This window comes from Coregonus lavaretus, assembly GCF_964263955.1.
Source record: "Coregonus lavaretus genome assembly, chromosome: 3".
Lineage (NCBI taxonomy): Eukaryota > Metazoa > Chordata > Actinopteri > Salmoniformes > Salmonidae > Coregonus > Coregonus lavaretus.
In genome coordinates this window covers 52,188,842-52,209,369 of record NC_139990.1, presented here as the reverse complement: position 1 = coordinate 52,209,369, position 20,528 = coordinate 52,188,842, and the positions used below count along the sequence as shown (strand labels likewise).

General features: G+C 44.3%; 2 protein-coding genes across 2 annotated transcripts in view; one reads left to right on the top strand and one right to left on the bottom strand.

The window, feature by feature from the left end:
* The first annotated feature begins 108 nt into the window (after positions 1-108).
* Positions 109-3,041, top strand: LOC311107886 (lymphocyte activation gene 3 protein-like). Its single transcript, XM_084150472.1, has 7 exons — positions 109-235; positions 518-726; positions 947-1,207; positions 1,362-1,667; positions 1,861-2,118; positions 2,448-2,569; positions 2,672-3,041. The coding sequence occupies exons 1-7, from the start codon at positions 138-140 to the stop codon at positions 2,780-2,782; spliced, it is 1,365 nt and encodes a 454-aa protein (XP_084006598.1). The 5' UTR covers positions 109-137; the 3' UTR covers positions 2,783-3,041.
* The window catches only part of LOC311127023 (uncharacterized protein), a 25,194-nt gene continuing 7,701 nt past the window's right edge, over positions 3,036-20,528 (bottom strand). The window contains exons 2-15 of the mRNA XM_084158763.1: positions 16,518-16,740; positions 16,170-16,304; positions 14,169-14,306; positions 13,779-13,874; positions 13,538-13,588; positions 11,097-11,246; positions 10,810-10,920; positions 9,307-9,456; positions 8,859-8,996; positions 8,608-8,727; positions 8,183-8,315; positions 7,901-8,016; positions 6,052-7,673; positions 3,036-5,554 (exon numbers count right to left, since the gene is read on the bottom strand). Coding sequence (XP_084014889.1) covers positions 5,344-5,554; positions 6,052-7,673; positions 7,901-8,016; positions 8,183-8,315; positions 8,608-8,727; positions 8,859-8,996; positions 9,307-9,456; positions 10,810-10,920; positions 11,097-11,246; positions 13,538-13,588; positions 13,779-13,874; positions 14,169-14,306; positions 16,170-16,304; positions 16,518-16,740 — 3,394 coding nt within the window. The 3' untranslated portion in view covers positions 3,036-5,343. The remainder of the gene's footprint in view (positions 5,555-6,051; positions 7,674-7,900; positions 8,017-8,182; positions 8,316-8,607; positions 8,728-8,858; positions 8,997-9,306; positions 9,457-10,809; positions 10,921-11,096; positions 11,247-13,537; positions 13,589-13,778; positions 13,875-14,168; positions 14,307-16,169; positions 16,305-16,517; positions 16,741-20,528) is intronic.

Below are 20,528 nucleotides of genomic sequence, written 5' to 3'. Positions count from 1 at the left end.
TTTAAACCGATTTAAATAAATGTTATGACATGCTTTGATGTGTACTTATGGATGGAGGATTGGGTTTGTGTGTGTATTCATACAGTATGTGTGTTTGTTCAGGGGGTCGGTGTCAGTGTCTGTCTGAGTATACTGAGATGTTCGTAGAGGCAGGGTCCCAGGCAGTGTTACCCTGCGTGTGTCGCCCTCCCTCCCCCTCTGCAGCCATCGTCCTCTGGAGCCAGGACCTTAACGGGTACGACTGCCTTTCTCTCCGTCCATGTCTTTCACGCTCTCCTTCTCTCTGTCCATCTCTCTCATCCTCTCTTTCGCTGTCTACCTCTGTGACTCCAATATCCTCACAGGTTCCCTTTTCATCTTTCTCTGTTCTGGTTTTTCTTTCTCTTGATCTCTTAATGTCGTTTTCTATATCGAATGTGTTCTACAGGAGAGCAGAGCATGCATTGCCATTCATCTGTATGTCTGTACAATACAAGTGTCATGTTTCAAACTTAACATCTCTTAATCTTTCTCTCAGGACGGTATGGAGAAAGGGAAAGAATGGACTGGAGCACTGGGGAATAGGAGCTGCCCAGCGTGTTCGATGCCCCCATTCAGAGGTTGGAGCTGGAGACTACAGCCTGTACATAAAGGAAGTGAGGGAGAAGGACGGTGGAAAGTACACCTGCACGGTGCAGGATGGCAAGAAAATCGTCTCTAAGAGGATCCTCCTCAGGATCATCAAAGGTAAGGAGCTAAAATAACAGTAACTTATATGAAATACTGTGTGGACAATTAATTTAACTTGAATTTTAGTGATATTTACTGTAATTTTAAAGTGATATTTACATGCTCTAATAACAAGGTATAACTATATTTATCTGCTATTTATCATAGTCACACATATCATAATGTGAATATGGTTAACATCTCACTGCTCTTACTTACCCATGTCTTTCTTTCACAGTATCCATCTCCCCACCTGCTCCAGTGGAGGGCAACAAAATGACGATCACTTGCATTGTCACTCCATGGCCACAGGAGGCGACAGTGAGCTGGAAGCACAACGAGAAGCCAGTTTACCCTGAAAGTGCAGAATATGTCCTTTCAAAGACCCAGGCGGGTGTTTTGGAGAGCAAAGCATCTGCAAGCATGATGGGTAACTGGAGCTGTGTAATGCATACAGGGAGGAAACAAGGGAAGGCCACCACGGCCCTGACAGTGAGAGGTGAGGGCTCAGACACAGTGATGTCATGTTTGGAAGGACTAAAACCTTCAAATGCAGCTGATATATTGAAGATGGTTAATTTTAAGTTTCCTTTCTCCCTTCTCTCCTATCCATTGCCTTCCCCGTCTCTCCCCCCATCTCTTCTTTCGCTCAGGTATCGTTAACCCCTCCAGTGCCAGTGCCAAGGTGTATGCTGAGGTGGGGTCTGCTGTCACCCTCCCCTGTGTGTTCTCCACTGGACTCACCCCATCAGACCCAGCCTGGGAGAGACTGGACACCTCTGGCTCTGCTCTCCCACTCCCTCCCTCCTTCAACCTGTCCTCCCTGCCATCCATCCCTCCCTGGGACAGGTCTGTGGGTGTGGGGAAAGTGGGGCAGGGGGACGGGGGCAGGTACAGGTGCTCAGGGACAGTGGAGGGGCATCGGGTGACCAGGGAGATGCAGCTGGTGACTGCCCAAGGTGAGCCAGGCATAGAAAATAGATGATGGTATGATATTGTAGCAGTCTCCTCATTTGAATGCCTAATGTGAGTTGCCCTGGTCTGCTAAATGGCTAAAATGTAAGGTAAATGTTTGAGATGAGATGGGCAAATGGTGCTTTAGAATTAGAAATCACAATGCTAATGATGCTCCTGTGTGTTCTCTCTACTCAGTGCTCAGCAACTCACCGTCTACCCAGAAGGCCCCAGTCACACTGACCTGTCACCTCAGCGACGCCAGCGAGGTCATTGAATACGAGTGGGTCCGGGTGACCTATGACCTCAATGGCACCCAATCAGAGAGCTCCGTCCAGAAAGGGAGGGTCCTGGGGATCAACAGAGTGACAGACAGGAACTCTGGCGAATGGGCTTGTCGATTTTACGGGAAACAAGGAGCTTTGGGATGTGTGACATACCATGTACATCTGATGAGTAAGTCCTATCTGCTTACTTTGATTTCCTGTCTATTTGCATAGATCTAGGTAGATGTAGATACAATTCAAATGCAACAAATATCAGCAAGATGTAAAACATTTTGTCATAATTAGACACAGGGGTGGCAAGTAGCCTAGCAGTTAAGAGCGTTGGGCCAGTAACCGAAAGGTCGCTTGTTCGAGCAGACTAGGTGAAAAATCTGTCGATGTGCCTTTGAGAAAGGCACTCAACTCTAATTGCTCCTGTAAGTTGCTCTGGATAAGAACGTCTGCTACATTACTCAAATGTAAACTAAAATGTATCCTTGTTCTGTCTTGGTTGATCAGGTGGTCTGATGGGAGATAATGAGACAGGTTCTTCCAGTAATGTTGCCGTGGTAGCCGGCCTGGGTTTCTTCCTCTTGGTGCTGCTGTTGGTCTTGGTGCAGATGTACAGGAACTATCGGAGGGTACGTTCAAATAAAGCTGTGTGTGTTTTCCTTAAATCCACGTAGACATGGAAAATACATTTTTAAAAGGTTTATATAATTCTTATTTAATCTCTTCTACAGCGCAAACTGATCCTGCAGTACCCTGCCCTGGAGACCATTGTTCACACCATCGCTAACGAGAGAGAGGACAGAGAGAGGAACAGAGTGAAAGAAGACGAGATCTCCAAATAGAGGAGACTCTGCAATATGACATTTGAAAACATTTGACATGTCTAGTATCATTTGGGAGATTATGTGGTATTTGTACATATTAATTCAGTGCAGACAATTGTAGCAGTTGCTTTCCTACTTTGACAAAAAAAGTGATATTTTATTTGAAATGTTATTGATTTTGTATATGTATGCCTTATTTTTCACTACCAGCACCATAACCACCTATTTGACTTTTGTAATATAATGAATCACTGAGAATAAAATTATCTAAACACTTTATTGGTTTAAATCTCTCTTTATTACAATATATCAGTCTGAATCTCCCAAATGGGTCACAATACCAAATATGCAGTTACTCTTATAAATTAACAACTCAAATGAAGTTCAAACAAACGTGTCATTCTATATACAGTGGGGAGAACAAGTATTTGATACACTGCCGATTTTGCAGGTTTTCCTACTTACAAAGCATGTAGAGGTCTGTAATTTTTATCATAGGTACACTTCAACTGTGAGAGACGGAATCTAAAACGAAAATCCCATTGTATGATTTTTAAATAATTAATTTGCATTTTATTGCATGACATAAGTATTTGATCACCTACCAACCAGTAAGAATTCCGGCTCTCACAGACCTGTTAGTTTTTCTTTAAGAAGCCCTCCTGTTCTCCACTCATTACCTGTATTAACTGCACCTGTTTGAACTTGTTACCTGTATAAAAGACACCTGTCCACACACTCAATCAAACAGACTCCAACCTCTCCACAATGGCCAAGACCAGAGAGCTGTGTAAGGACATCAGGGATAAAATTGTAGACCTGCACAAGGCTGGGATGGGCTACAGGACAATAGGCAAGCAGCTTGGTGAGAAGGCAACATGACGGTCAATCACCCTTGGTCTGGGTCTCCATGCAAGATCTCACCTCGTGGGGCATCAATGATCATGAGGAAGGTGAGGGAAGAGCCCAGAACTACACGGCAGGACCTGGTCAATGACCTGAAGAGAGCTGGGACCACAGTCTCAAAGAAAACCATTAGTAACACACTACGCCGTCATGGATTAAAATCCTGCAGTGCACGCAAGGTCCCCCTGCTCAAGCCAGCGCATGTCTAGGCCCATCTGAAGTTTGCCAATGACCATCTGGATGATCCAGAGGAGGAATGGGAGAAGGTCATGTGGTCTGATGAGACAAAAATAGAGCTTTTTGGTCTAAACTCCACTCGCCATGTTTGGAGGAAGAAGAAGGATGAGTACAACCCCAAGAACACCATCCCAACCGTGAAGCATGGAGGTGGAAACATCATTCTTTGGGGATGCTTTTCTGCAAAGGGGACAGGACGACTGCACCGTATTGAGGGGAGGATGGATGGGGCCATGTATCGCGAGATCTTGGCCAACAACCTCCTTCCCTCAGTAAGAGCATTGAAGATGGGTCGTGGCTGGGTCTTCCAGCATGACAATGACCCGAAACACACAGCCAGGGCAACTAAGGAGTGGCTCCATAAGAAGCATCTCAAGGTCCTGGAGTGGCCTAGCCAGTTTCCAGACCTGAACCCAATAGAACATCTTTGGAGGGAGCTGCAAGTCCGTATTGCCCAGTGACAGCCCCGAAACCTGAAGGATCTGGAGAAGGTCTGTATGGAGGAGTGGGCCAAAATCCCTGCTGCAGTGTGTGCAAACCTGGTCAAGACCTACAGGAAACATATGATCTCTGTAATTGCAAACAAAGGTTTCTGTACCAAATATTAAGTTCTGCTTTTCTGATGTATGTATCAAATACTTATGTCATGCAATAAAATGCAAATGAATTACTTAAAAATCATACAATGTTATTTTCTGGATTTTTGTTTTAGATTCCGTCTCTCACAGTTGAAGTGTACCTATGATAAAAATTACAGACCTCTACATGCTTTGTAAGTAGGAAAACCTGCAAAATCGGCAGTGTATCAAATACTTGTTCTCCCCACTGTATATACAGCATTTCAGTTAACTGACACACCATCAGAAAGTACACTTGTATAAGACAGTATAGGCGTCTACAGATGTAGGATCTTAATAATGCTGCAGCAACAGGATTTGAACATTTAGTCCATAATGTTGCTTGAGCTGGCCAAAAGTAGGCTACATGAAAAGTGCAATACTGTTAATATAACCGTGTGTTAGTGTGGGTTTTCAGTGAATTTATGTAAATCACGAAGCACATCTGTATTTCCTGCGATGCAGGAAAATTCTCAGCAACAAAAGAGTGATCAAATTAAGATCCTACATCTGTAGTGCTAACAACATTATGTAGGAATTATGCAGGTTGAAGACAATTATTCTGCTGTTCACTCAGACTCATAATCACAAACTCAAAATCACTCAAACATTCCATGCAACAAACTGAAATGTCTGCATCTCTATCAAACAACATTTGGTGGCAATCAGCTCACTCAATCAACATCTTGCTGTGGAAAAGTATCACATTGTTGTTATATGTCTACACCGACATAATGAAAATCTCAAATTACATATAATTCCCCATAAAGTGCAGATAAAGGCTTGGAGAATGAAGGGCTCTCTGTAGCCTATGCAGAACTACACCTGACTAATAATCCCGTCCTCCTGCGTGTCGATTCGCTGAAAGTCTCTCAAGGTCAAAGTTTGGCTGAGCCCCACCTCAGTCGCTTCCCACCACTCCTCATCAACCCCAACGCCACTGTCCTCTGGGGTCAGCTGATCGAGGACCTCATTGGCGTCAAAGCACCAGCCTGGCCAATCAACGGTGGCGCCATCAGGGAAGGCGGAGCTAGAAGAGAGAGGGGAAAAAAAGCTTTTACAATGGATATAAACTTGTTGGATTGCAAATAGTTTAGTCACCAGATTTGTTTCTGCTTCAGTCTACTTCCTTGTTGTTCACTGGAATGTTTGGCATAACATTAACAAAGTAGTTGGCTAAAGTGGAAACCAATCTGGTGATCAGGCTAGATTGGTTATGATGACATGGTTGTCATGACATGTAAGATGTTTATGCGTGGCATGTCATGGTTATGACAGTAAATGCAACTTGCAAGAATAACAATTTGAACATAGAGTGATCCTACACTACTTGGTAATCAGCCCAGTAGGTAGAGTGATAAAATAACCCAGAATGAAACTGTTCCATAGTAACAGAACACACTGGCCATCAGCCACCCACACCTATCTGATTGAGTCATTTCAATAGATGAATCTTCAAACTGATCACGCATACTTTGAAAACGTTTTTTTCTTTTATTTCTAACTGAGTTTTGATGTAAAACTCACCTGCTCTTCTCCTCCTCCTCATCTCCCTCCACCCTCTCCTCTATCCATCCCTGACTGACACTGGGGGCCCGACGTCTGACCAGCTCCACCTCTTCCCACTCAGTCTCTCTATCCCCTTCACTGGGCGACTGGGACGGAGTGCTGGAGAAAGACGGAGAAGGAGGAAGATCCCATGTTCTGAAGGTTGGAGATTTCCCCTTTTCCTCTCTTTTCCCTCTGTCCTTCCTTCTCTCATTGGCCCGGTTCAAAATGCCCTCCAGAGGGGAGGGGTGTAAGTATGGATCCAACCCAGGAGGGGGAGAGGGGGCTATTCGCACGTTGGAGGGCTTGGTTGAGGTCAGAAGAGAACTATGCCCTTCTTGGAGGATGATATCGGGCATGGACGTGCTCCTCTGTGTCCTCAACTTGGGCCTTTTTGGGGTGTTTTCTTTTTCTTTAGGGATGTCTTTGGGCAGCTCTGGCTCAGAGAAAGCGTGGGGCTCTGGGGAGAACTCGCTCTCTGCAGGCATGTCCCAGAACACCCCTCCGTTAATCTTCAAGGACCCCAGCTTGAGCACAAGGTGAGAGTCAGAGCTCTGTTCGGAGGAACCTGAGTTGTGTTGGTAGGAACCTCTGAGTTTCTGGTTGCAGTCTGAGTCAGAGTTGGAGGAAGAGTTTGTGTGTGGCGCAGACTGGGTCATCCCGGAGCTGTCAGACCCACTTTGTGACATCTGAGGGGCAGCAGTCTGCTCAGTGTTTATTGGCCTTCTCCTGCGTAACCGTGGCGAATTCAACTTCCGAGAAAACCTCCATGATTCCGCTAAAGCCTCCTCCTCTCCTGATTGGGTGAGCCACAAGTTTCTCCTGGCTCCCTGCTCCACTGACTGGGGGGCAGAATTCCTCCGTGTGGATGTGGCTCGTCCTCCCTGTGAGAGAAATCCATGGGATTCCATCTGACTAATGGTGATAGAAACTTTTGGATTGTTTCCCCTGCATGGAGAAATTGGGAAAGTGCTGGATTGGTGTCGTGGGTAGTCTATGTCGTAGTCGATGTCAGGATATCCGCCTAGCAACAGGTTGTGTGGCCCCTTGGGTTTGGATTGAGGTTGGAAGGTTTCTGTTGCCTCTCGGGGTAGAGAGTTAGACTGTCTGGAATGGGTCCAGGTCACCCTTCGTTCTTTAATCCCCCTGGACTCAATCCCCTCCTCCCATTGGTTGATGTCTCCGACCTCTCTCACCCCTGCCTCTGACATCATAACCCCATCCATGACCCTGCCACCTCCTTGTCCCTTTTTCATTAGCCCGCCTTCGAATGATTGGTTATGAATGTCACTGAGCTTGCGTGGTTGTCCCGGCAACATTGCATCTTTATAGTCCACTGGTTCCTGAGTTTGTTGTTGCACCTCCGTTGCTATGGACACCAATGTCCCATTCACTGATTGGATGAGGAGTTCCTCAACAGGTTTCACCTCCAAAGAGGAAGTGATCTCTGCTTCTGATTGGTCAGGAGGCTGATCTACTGATTCCTCATTGATCATCTTGGGCTCTGTAGGGGGTGTGGCCTGTTCCTGTAGCTGTAGGTCTCTCTGTTTGGTCTGCAGTCGTCTGATGGCCTCTGTCTCTCTCAGGCCCTGCAGTGTTTCCTGTCAATGAATGGAAGAAAGAAAGAGGGATAAGAGGAGAGCATCGACAGCATCGATATCCCTGTATGTTAACCATAATGTACATTGTACATCTAATCATTAATTCATTGATTATTTCAGTGCCTTGTTGAATACCAAAGAGACCAAAAGGTAACTACAATAAATCATGTCATTACCATTTCAGTCAATACCCTGCAAGTAGCAGAATGTATTTTCTGTCTGTTTACCTGTGCCTCGTGGATGGTGAAGACCCATGTAGAGCAACTCTCTGGGCTGGATGTGGAGAAGGTGTAGACATTCGCCGCACAGCCCAGAACACTCACCTCTACCACCACAAACGAACCTGGGAGATGGAGAGAAGAGGGAGGAAGAGAGGAAGAGAGCAAGGGAGAGATAAAGAGAGAACCGTCATTTAAAACTCTACAACCGGTCTCTGTAGCAAGTGACAGAGCAACGTTTCATCTTTCCACTTATAGGATATGTACTGTATGGTCAATAACTGTACTCACAGCCATCTTTGAGTGCGACACAGCGAGTTCTGTCCAGGGCCAGTGGGGGGCGCACTACCTTCAGTCTCTCTGCCTTCTTCTGGACCTTGGTCACCAGCAGCACGTCAGAGAAGAGCAGGGCTATCACCTCCAACTTCACCACACAACAGTCGCAACAAGCCCACAGAAACATGACATCTATATTTTACATTTTAGCCATTTAGTAGATGCTCTTATCCAAAGCAACTTACAGTTAGTGCATTCATCTTAAGATAGCTAGGTGAGACAACCACATATCACAGTCTTAGTAAGCACATTTTTCCTCAATAAAGTAGTTATCATCAAAGTCTGTGCTAATGAGACGATAATATTGGGAAGAATCCTCTACATGGAAGTCAACTTTTCATGGGAACACAGTTAATAAGAGATTCTGTCACTCAACGTACCTTGTGATCCTTCCTTCCTCTGATCTTCAGGGTCTCCTCCAGTAGCAGCTTGCGTATGACCCCAGGACCCACCCCTCTGACGGGATACGTCAAATCAAAACTGCAGAACTCTCTGACATGCTGTGGATGACATCAACATTGACTATTCACTGTCTGCATCACACATTACAGTATCTATATCATTTTTTAAGGTTGGTGTAGTTTCCTATCCTGTACTCTGTTCCTAGAAAGCTTTTTCCTCTCTCTTTCACCTTGTCGATTTCCTCGTTCATCCCCTCTATTACGTCGTATCCCTCTATCTTCTGGGCGGAGAGAGAGAGGGCCAGCTCCTCATCCTTAAGCCTCAAGTTGTCATTGATGCTGTCCAGAAACCCATTAACACAGGCCAACTGGAGGAGAGAGGGGGGGGGGGGGGGGATAGGGAGAGATAGAAAGAGAGAGATTGAGAAAGAAAAGAGAAAGTGAGTGAGTGAGAGAGAGAGAGAAACAGAGAGAGGGAGAGAGTGTATGTGTGTGTGTGTGAGACAGAGAGATTTCCCTAATTTGCCTTTTCGTCTATTACTAGTAGAGGCAATTAGCAATCAGTTAGTAAGATGGCACTGGAACACACAACTGTCCTTTTCTAATGAACATGAACAGCCTCAGGTCTGGCAAACTGAATTAAAAGGCATTGATTTAAAAGGCTAGCTCTTCACTTACCATGCCCCTGAGTGTGTGCTGTGTGTGGGGAGCCTGGGTGGTCTTGAGGACAGCCTTCAGCAGCAGGGGGTACTTGGTGATCCTCTGGATGGGTTTGGCCTGCATGTCTCCCAGACGCATCCGCTCACACTGGGGGTGTGTCTCCACCCACTATGGACACACGGAGAAAAACATTCATTTGTGTCTTCTACTAGAGTCTCTAGACCTTATACCCAAAGTTATGGCATTGGTATAACTCATGTAAATACAGTATTGTGAATGAAAAAATATTGTTACATAGTACTGGACAAATTCAAAGGCTTGCAAAACTCATAATGGAGATTCTTTGAACAAGCCGTAAAAGTGCTTAGACCTAAAAAAAAACAGCCAAAGACATGTTCTAATCTTTAAATTGACAATGTGCAGGCTAGGCTCTCTGAGTCATTAGGACAGGGTGTTGGTGTAACAAGTGTTTGGCCTTCAGGATATTACCAATAACAGAATGCCTGGATATGGTGATAGCCAAAACCACTAGAGCATGATCAATAACAGAAGAAGTTCTGCGGCTGCTATGACTCAGTACACTGATGTTCCAGACTGTGTTACCGTAATGAAGGGCAGTTTGGAGAACCGTGTGTGTGATGCAGAGTGACTTTAGGAGGAGAGTGATAGGGTGTGCATGCAACATGTAAACAAGAAGTGGGCTTGTGTATGAAGTGGTGTGTGTGTGTTTCTGTCTCCCATTCCATGTACCATAATGCTGCTATTGGCAAGGACATTCTCACCTTTACTGTTAAGGCGAGTTCTACCCACAAAAATACAACCTAGCTCTCTGGTACCCTGCAAACCATGATCCCTTCTGTGTTTTACACCCTGAGGTAAATGTAAAGGAGTCTGTTGCACATGTTATTGGTTTCCGTTCATACTGAGACTAGTAAATTACTAGACATGACTGCCTTGTTGACCTGGTAGCTACGGAGATGAGACAGGTGGACTCACCAACCGAACACATACACAAACATTCTCTTGTCAGAGAAGCCTGGTTTTATGTTGATGATAATGTGTTTTTCTTGTATGCCGAATAAGCCAGATATTGTTTTTGTGGGGGAGGTCAGAGGGAGGTGCTGATTTTGGAGGTGGGCTGCTCATTTGACTGCTACATGGAGCAGTCCTTTTCTGATAAGCTGCTTAAATAACAGCCCCTCGTGTCACGCCTGAACAGCCTCGTATCAGTGCATGCTTGCTGTGGTGATATTGGGAAGCTTCTACCATGTTCACAGGCTGACAGTACCTGGCCTTCAGATAGCAGGCCTACATAAGACAAAGCTGATAGCGAGGTACTGCTCTGTGTCAGCAGTCATGGGCAGCCTTGCTGTGTGGAGAAGAAGGTGCTATCTGTTTCCAAAGGTGTCCAGATATCCCTGTCCTGAAATGTATGAATTATGATTTGTGGATTCAAATAAAGTATAAAAAAAGTGTGTTTGTGTGTGTGTGTGTGTGTGTGCGTGCGTGTGTTTAACTCACCATTAAGTAGGTGTGGAAGTGCAGGTTGGTGTCTGTCTGTGTGCTTGTAAACTCCACTGTGCGCTCCTCCTTCCAACAGTAATGCAGATAGGTGGAGAAACGCTCAGGGAACTACAGACAGTGGATGGGGATGGGATTAGACAAGGATTGTGGTAAACAAACATGTTTTAAACCCATGACCCGTGTTTCTATTCCTTCCTTTCACCCCCGTCTGACCCTTATACTTTTCATCCCATACGTGACCCTGATACGAGCCTACTAGATCTGATTGACAGTCAGTACTGTACCTGTAGGCATCCCGCCTCTAACCCCAGGGGGTCAAAGGGCTTCCCTGTCCTGCGGACTTCCTGTAACATGGGATACATCACTTCCTGCCAGAAGAGCCGGTGGGCGCTGAGGATGGAGGGAAGGTTGGAGAAGAGCTGCTCAGGTGTCACCTGCGGAAGAGAGGGCCAGGAAAAAGAGGGTAACGATACTGCTTTCTTGATTTTGAACCTAGAATCTACCCCACACCTCTAGGATTTGTTGGAAGTGTCAGTGTCATTATGTGTTGAAGTTTGTGTGTGTCTAAAGTCAATGCAAATACAGTGGGGAAAAAAAGTATTTAGTCAGCCACCAATTGTGCAAGTTCTCCCACTTAAAAAGATGAGAGAGGCCTGTAATTTTCATCATAGGTACACGTCAACTATGACAGACAAATTGAGGGAAAAAAATCCAGAAAATCCCATTGTAGGATTTTTACTGAATTTATTTGCAAATTATGGTGGAAAATAAGTATTTGGTCATCTACAAACAAGCAAGATTTCTGGCTCTCACAGACCTGTAACTTCTTCTTTAAGAGGCTCCTCTGTCCTCCACTCGTTACCTGTATTAATGGCACCTGTTTGAACTTGTTATCAGTATAAAATACACCTGTCCACAACCTCAAACAGTCACACTCCAAACTTCACAATGGCCAAGACCAAAGAGCTGTCAAAGGACACCAGAAACAAAATTGTAGACCTGCACCAGGCTGGGAAGACTGAATCTGCAATAGGTAAGCAGCTTGGTTTGAAGAAATCAACTGTGGGAGCAATTATTAGGAAATGGAAGACATACAAGACCACTGATAATCTCCCTCGATCTGGGGCTCCACGCAAGATCTCACCCCTTGGGGTCAAAATGATCACAAGAACGGTGAGCAAAAATCCCAGAACCACACGGGGGGACCTAGTGAATGACCTGCAGAGAGCTGGGACCAAAGTAACAAAGCCTACCATCAGTAACACACTACGCCGCAAGGGACTCAAATCCTGCAGTGCAAGACGTGTCCCCCTGCTTAAGCCAGTACATGTCCAGGCCCGTCTGAAGTGCATTTGGATGATCCAGAAGAGGATTGGGAGAATGTCATATGGTCAGATGAAACCAAAATATAACTTTTTGGTAAAAACTCAACTCGTCATGTTTGGAGGACAAAGAATGCTGAGTTGCATCCAAAGAACACCATACCTACTGTGAAGCATGGGGGTGGAAACATCATGCTTTGGGGCTGTTTTTCTGCAAAGGGACCAGGACGACTGATCCGTGTAAAGGAAAGAATGAATGGGGCCATGTATCGTGAGATTTTGAGTGAAAACCTCCTTCCATCAGCAAGGGCATTGAAGATGAAATGTGGCTGAGTCTTTCAGCATGACAATGATCCCAAACACACCGCCCGGGCAACGAAGGAGTGGATTCGTAAGAAGCATTTCAAGGTCCTGGAGTGGCCTAGCCAGTCTCCAGATCTCAACCCCATAGAAAATCTTTGGAGGGAGTTGAAAGTCTGTGTTGCCCAGCGACAGCCTCAAAACATCACTGCTCTAGAGGAGATCTGCATGGAGGAATGGGCCAAAATACCAGAAACGGTGTGTGAAAACCTTGTGAAGACTTACAGAAAACGTTTGACCTGTGTCATTGCCAACAAAGGGTATATAACAAAGTATTGAGAAACTTTTGTTATTGACCAAATACTTATTTTCCACCATCATTTGCAAATAAATTCATTAAAAATCCTACAATGTGATTTTCTGGATTATTTTTTCTCATTTTGCCTGTCATAGTTGACGTGTACCTATGATGAAAATTACAGGCCTCTCTCATCTTTTTAAGTGGGAGAACTTGCACAATTGGTGGCTGACTAAATACTTTTTTTCCCCACTGTATATGATAGTTGTAGACATTTTTGTATGTAATAAAAAAAGATTAAGGGGGTAATTGTTTGACAAAGCTGCAGTGTCTAGCTGTAGAACTCTGCAGAACTCACACCCCCACATTCTCAGATACTTTCCACATTACCCAACATTCTGTTATTGAGCTGAATGTTCCATCTGCACTGGTGTATTCTGTGTCAGTTAGAGCAGATGTTCTCAGTGTGTTAGCATGTCAGCTCAGCAGTATGTACAGTATGTATGTACAGTATGTTGTACTACAGCAGTCGGTTTCAACTAGGCCCAAGGGCCTCTCCTTGAATGGTATACTGGTTTTCAATTCAACCAAAGGTCAAAGTCATTCATAAAAACACACACACCTGATCCCAGTCAGATCATGCAAGATCCAGCTCAAAAGCACATTCTTAGTTCATTGCAACACATCTATTTGAGTGGTCAGCCGACATACACAGATAGGCCCAAAGACCAAGAGAGGGAGTTCTAGAGAAAATGTTACCAACAGACAACCCTGTGAATGAGAACCCAGCTCAATTTAGACTGACCTCTAAGAGGAATCCATGCTGGTGCAGGTTGGTTAGAGCTGCAATCACCAACTGAGAAACACAATGACAGAAACAAACACGGGCATTGAAAAATGACATTGCAATAAAATATGCTATACAGATAACAGTTACTCTTATCATATTTCTATTATGAATAGCCACTGGTTGTTATGGACACATCACTGAAAGAAGTTTGCAGTAATGAGAGCAGGGTGTCTGTCTGTCTGTCTGTATGTCTTACGTCAGTGACAATAGTGAGCTTGTTGATGTAGGTGAGCTCAGTGTGGACCAACTCCCACAGCGCCTCCTGTTGGTGCCTCTGGGTCTTACACATCATCTGATCAGAGAAAGGTAGGGGGGGGAGAGAGAGAGAGAGAGAGAGAGAGAGAGAGAGAGAGAGAGAGAGAGAGAGAGAGAGAGAGAGAGAGAGAGAGAGAGAGAGAGAGAGAGAGAGAGAGAGAGAGAGAGAGAGAGAGAGAGAGAGAGAGAGAGAGAGAGAGAGAGAGAGAAGGAAGGGAGGGAGAGAGGGGGTGGGAGAAAGAGATATGTTGTAAAAAGTAGGGAGGGATCATTCATATTAACTAGATTATATGCCCATGACTTGCATTTATCAGTAGGTAAATCTGGTTACCGAGTGATTGTGTACTATGTCAGTCCAGTTGTTCTCAAGTGTGGCTCCTGTCCCCTCCTCCCCCCAGCTCCAGTTCAGACACACTGGTACTGGGAATGCCTCCAGAGCCTGCTTCAGAGCATCCAACTGCCCTGAGCCCTGACAGAGTGAAAGAGAGAGAGGGAGAGAGAGCAATAGAGATATATTTATACACACACACACATGCAGTCCCAGTCAAAGGTTTGGACACACCTACTCATTCCAGGGTTTTTCTTTATTTTTACTATTTTCTACATTGTAGAATAATAGTGAAGAAATCAAAACTATGAAATAACACATGGAATCATGTAGTAACCAAAAAAGTGTTAAAAACATCAAAATATATTTGATATTTGACATTCTTCAAAGTAGCCACCCTTTGCCTTCATGACAGCTTTGCACACTCTTGGCATTCTCTCAACCAGCTTCACGAGGAAGTCACCTGGAACGCATTTAAATTAACAGGTGTGCCTTGTTAAAAGTTAATTTGTGGAATTTCTTTCCTTCTTAATGCGTTTGAGCCAATCAGTTGTGTTGTTACAAGGTAAGGGTGGTATACAGAAGATAGCCCTATTTGGTAAAAGACCAAGTCCATATTATGGCAAGAACAGCTCAAATAAGCAAAGAGAAACGACAGTTCATCATTACTTTAAGACATGAAGGTCAGTCAATACAGAAAATTTCAATAACTTTTAAAGTTTCTTCAAGTGCAATCGCAAAAACCATCAAGCGCTATGATGAAACTGGCTCTCATGAGGACCACCACAGAAATGGAAGACCCAGAGCTACCTCTGCTGCGGAGGACAAGTTCATTAGAGTTACCAGCCTCAGAAATTGCAGCCCAAATAAATGCTTCACAGAGTTCAAGTCACAGACACATCTCAACATCAACTGTTCAGAGGGGACTGTGTGAATCAGGCCTTCATGGTCGAATTGCTGCAAAGAAACCACTACTAAAGGACACCAATAAGAAGAAGAGACCTGTTAGGGCCAAGAAACACGAGCAATGGAAATTTGTCCTTTGGTCTGGAGTCCAAATTGGAGATTTTTGGGTCCAACTGTCGTGTCTTTGTGAGACGCGGTGTGGGTGAATGGATGATCGCCACATGTGTATTTCCCACCGTAAAGCATGGAGGAGGAGGTGTTATGTTGTGGGGGTGCTTTGCTGGTGACACTGTCTGTTATTTATTTAGAATTCATGGCACACTTAACCAGCATGGCTACCACAGCATTCTGCAGCGATACTCCATCCCATCTGGTTTGGGCTTAGTGGGACTATCATTTGTTTTTCAACAGGACAATGACCCAACACACCTCCAGGCTGTGTAAGGGCTATTTTACCAAGAAGGAGAGTGATGGAGTGCTGCCTCAGATGACCTGGCCTCCACAATCCCCCGACCTCAACCCAATTGACATGGTTTGGGATGAGTCGGATGGCAGAGTGAAGGAAAAGCAGCCAACAAGTGCTCAGCATATGTGGGAACTCCTTCAAGACTGTTGGAAAATAATTCCAGTTGAAGCTGGTTGAGAGAATGCCAAGAGTGTGCAAAGCTGTCATCAAGGCAAATGTGTGCTATTTGAAGAATCTCAAATATAAAATATATTTTGATTTGTTTAACAGTTTTTTGGTTACTACATGATTCCATATGTGTTATTTCATAGTTTTGATGTCTTCACTATTATTATACAATGTATACAGTCAAAATAAAGAAAAACCCTTGAATGAGTAGGTGTGTCCAAACTTTTGACTGGTACTGTATTTATAGTATTTACACATATATATATATTCCACCAGAGTTATCATCAAATTTCTTTAGAAATGGGCCCATAGCAGATATGCTTGAGTGAACAATTCGAGTGTGCATTTGCAGAATTCCTATTTTCAGTAAGTATGTGGGCAGTGGCAGTGCATGTCTGTGCATGTGCGTGTCAGGGTGTATTCATGTGTGTAGAGGACGAGTTAAGTGCGTGGGAGGAAAGTACCTCAGGCATGGGGCTCTTTTCTGTCGCTCCCTGGCTGAACAGGACCTGTCTCAGTGCTGCTCGGGGTTTGAAACTTCCAGACGCTCCCTTACTCACCGTGCTATAGTCTGCCACCACTTTCTGCTTCAGCTTCCTCTGAAAATGACAGAGAATAATGTCAATATACAGTATGTGTCTGCTGTGGTAGCCTGAATATTAGGAAGTCCACATAGCCTTCTGGTAGGCTGGGTGAAGTTTCTACCATTTGGCTTCAGGGTGTAGATTAAGTGTCATAGGGGGCTCAAGTTTAGGGTTGATTTCGAACTGGTCCTGCATCTACAAATAGAAGCTGAAGTTCATAGCCCTCACCTGGTATCCCACAGTATTGAATCTGTGTTTGTCTGCTGACACCCTGTGGTTGGTAGCTGTCTCTGCAGCCAGAGTTTCTCCATCTGTCACGGCCGCCTCTCTCTCCACCTCCCTCTGTCTCTCCCCCTCTCCTCCATTCCTCTGCTGCTCCACTGCTTCCTCTGGCTGAGTCACATCACTTCCCCCTCCTTCATTGAAAGGGGTTGCTGCTTTTGAGGAAAGGCTGAAGAGATAAGACAGCATAAACACAGTGTTGGCCTAATGCTTGGGGCTTACAGAGAGAGAGAGAGAGAGAGAGTTTTGAGTTTTTCTAAATCCTTTATTTTATACTCAAGTGTTAACATAAATAATGGCACACTGCCTTTTCAGAAATGAAACAACAAATGTCATTCCTAAATAAAAATGAAAACAAAAAATAGTTTCCCCTCCTCCACAAAACAAACCGCTCCTTCGTAGGCCCACTTTTCCTCAAACAATGGGAGATCTTTTACAGCCGAGAAGAACTAAAAATCCACTTTTATTCTCGCTTTCACTAATCCTTTAAAAACACATCTTACATCCTGCCCATATCCCGTTTCTATCTTATGTTTCCTACTCAGAAAAATTGACATCTTAGCTTGTCCCAAAATAAAATTTAACAGTTTACATTTTCTTTTCTGTTGCTTACTATATTAAAACCCCAAAATAAAAACAGTGTTATTTAAAATCTCCCCTACAGCTTTAAACAAAGACTCCAGCATTTCCAAGAGAGGTTTTATCCTCTCACACTCCATAAAACAGTGAAAAAATGTTTATCTTATATTACAAAAAGGACATCCATCTCCAACATCTGAGTTAATAACAGATACAAAAGCATTAACTGCAATGATGCCATGCAAAACCCTCCATTGCATATCCCCAGTACCCTTTTGTAACAGTGGCTTGTACAGTGCTCTCCATGCTGGCTTTACCTTGTCATCAATGCCCAATTTTACCCTCCATGGAGTGTATTTTCTATTTTTCAATTTATCTTTATTCAACACCTTGACACCCCCCCTATATAAGTATTTCCCATTCACCGCATCCAAACCCACCTCTTCCAACCCTCTCAAATCCAGTAATAACGCCTTTCTTTCTGACTCTGGGATATTGGGTGTAATCCCTAGTCTTGGAAAGTAGACGTTTTCATCTTGTACCTTCTTCTTGTGACTATTCAGCATACCCCACTCTTCTACTGACAGAGCCTTCCTGCAGCTTCCCAGCAGTTGTCCGACAATCCTTTCCGACCTCACCCCCAAATGTTCAGCCACCCGTCTTCCATCCATTAAGGCGGACCCAGCCATGGCCATTAATTGTTTTAAGGTGATGATTTTGCCCTTCACCAGAATCTTGGAGAAATGTGGAACAGCTGCAGTTGTACAATCCAGTCTTGCCCCATACACCAGAGGTTCCTCCAACAGCCAATGCACTAACTCCGCTGAAGTTCATCTGGACACCTTCATTATGCTCCACACCCTAAGAAGGCCTCTGTAAAACAGAGGTACTCCCACCCTAGAAATCTGGCTACTATCAACCAAAAATAAAGCCTTCTTTAAATCTAATCCCCCAACCTGCTGTAATACAAGACCTGCCACCCCTCTCCAAACCACATTTTCCGGTCCATAAAGCAACCTTTGAATAAACTGAAACCGGAAAGCAGCAGCCCTACTAGTAAGATGTACAAGACCTTGTCCCCCCTCCTCTTTTGACAATAACAAAACACTTTGTGGAACCCAATGATATTTATCCCAAAAGAAATCTACAATAATCGCCTGTATCTTAGCCAGAAGGTGGCTCTAAAACTGACAACCGATGCCACAGTGCAGAGGCAATCACATTGTTAACTATAATAGTGCGCCCCCTATATGACATACGAGATAACAACCAACGCCATCTCCTCATCCTCCCTTCCACCATTTCAACCACCCCAATCCAATGTTTTTCCATTGTCCCCTCATCTCCTAGGTACACTCCAAGATACTTAAAACCTCCCTTACACCATTCCAGCCCCCCTGGCAAAGCCATGATCCCTCCAGACCATTCTCCAATCTGTAAAGCACAACTTTTTTCCCAATTTACCTTTGCAGAGGATATTCCCCTAAAACGATCAACCATTAGACTCAAACTATCCACCTCCGCTTGATTTTTCACTAAAACAACTACATCATCAGCATAGGCTGAGAGACGAATAGGAGGAATATCCTCTGAAAGGTACACCCCTTCAATGCGACTTCTAATGCTATTTAGTAGTGGCTCTATAGCAATGGCATATAACATTCCCGACAAAGAACATCCCTGCCTAATACCTCTACACACTTTAAAAGGAGCACTCAAACCACCGTTAACATTCAATACACTTTCAATGTCACCATATATCACCTTTACCATGGCAATAAAACCAGAGCTGAAACCAAACGCCTCAAAAGCGTGCCATAAGTATTGATGTTCAACTCGGTCAAATGCCTTTTCCTGATCAATTGAAATTAGACCAGCATTACATTCTAGTCATTTAGCAGACGCTCTTATCCAGAGCGACTTACAGGAGCAATTAGGGTTAAGTGCCTTGCTCAAGGGCACATCGACAGATTTTTCACCTAGTCGGCTCGGGGATTAGAACCAGCGACCTTTCGGTTACTGGCACTACGCTCTTAACCACTAAGCTACCTGCCGCCCCATCCAACCCAATAGCCCTAGAGACGTCCAAAAAATCACGAATCAGAGAAATGTTATCCCCTATCTGCCTGTCAGGAACACAGTAGGACTGGTCCGTATGATTTGCCCCATCACCTCCCTCAGCCTGTTGGACAAAGCCTTTGACAGGATCTTATAATCAGTGCACAATAAAGCCACTGGCCTCCAGTTCTTCACCTCCCTAGGGTCACCCTTTTTGGGCAGTATGGTGAGGACAGCCCTTCTGCAGCTTATTGGTAGTAACCCTCCGGTTAAACTATCATTAACTACTGCTAGCCAATCCTCTCCCAACATAGCCCAAAAAGACTAAAAAGTCCACGGGAAGCCCATCAATGCCTGGTGCCCTTCCATTTTCCATGCCTTTTAATGCAGTGTATAGCTCCTGCAAAGACAATGGTTGCTCTAGCTCAACCTGAGCTTCTGCAGCCACCTGTGGGAGCCCATCAAGGAACTGCTGTGTCACTGTTTTATCCTCTTTGTACTCACACTTGTAGAGCTCAGCATATAACTCTACTGCCCTCTTTCTAATTTCACTAGGGCTAGTGAGCTCCTGTCCAACAGCTGATTTGAGACAATGAAATTCTTCTTTGTCCATTCTTTTTCTTTAAACCAAAGAAAAATGTTGATGAGGCATCCATTTCAGAGATTCCCTGAAACTTACTTCTCACCAATGCCCCTGTGCTCTGATACCCAGCAGGTCTGCCAATGCAGCTTTTTTCCTCTTGAGGGCCTGAGTATGGCCTCGATCTCCTGTGGTCTCAACAAACGTCATGAGTTCCACTATTTCAGTCTTTAGGGCTTTCATTGATCTGGTGATATCTCTCGTGTATTGATTACAGAATTGTTGAATCTGGATTTTCCCTATATCCCACCACTGTTGAAGGGATACAAAACTGACCTTTTGAGACCTCCACCTCTCCCAGAAAAATAATAAAACCTATCTAACCTGGCCATAGAGATGGTGTTCTCTCTCACATGCGCCCAGGTGTACTGTCTCCTGCCTCCATGTTGACTCCGCCAAATATCACACAAATCATGTGTTACAATGAGGCGTTTTTAAAAAAGTCCTTGAGGCTATATGAGGTTCTTTGTGATTTCTATCTAAATCACTGACTGTGCATTTAAAATCCCCAGCAATAAATAAATAATCTTAATTATTACATTTCTCAATGGTATTTGATAATGTCTCTAAAAAACATACCCTCTCAACTGCCACCACTGGGGCATATACATTTATCAGACACATAGTAATGTTTTCATACCTTGCTCTAACTTTTGATAACCTCCTTTGTAGCTCAATTG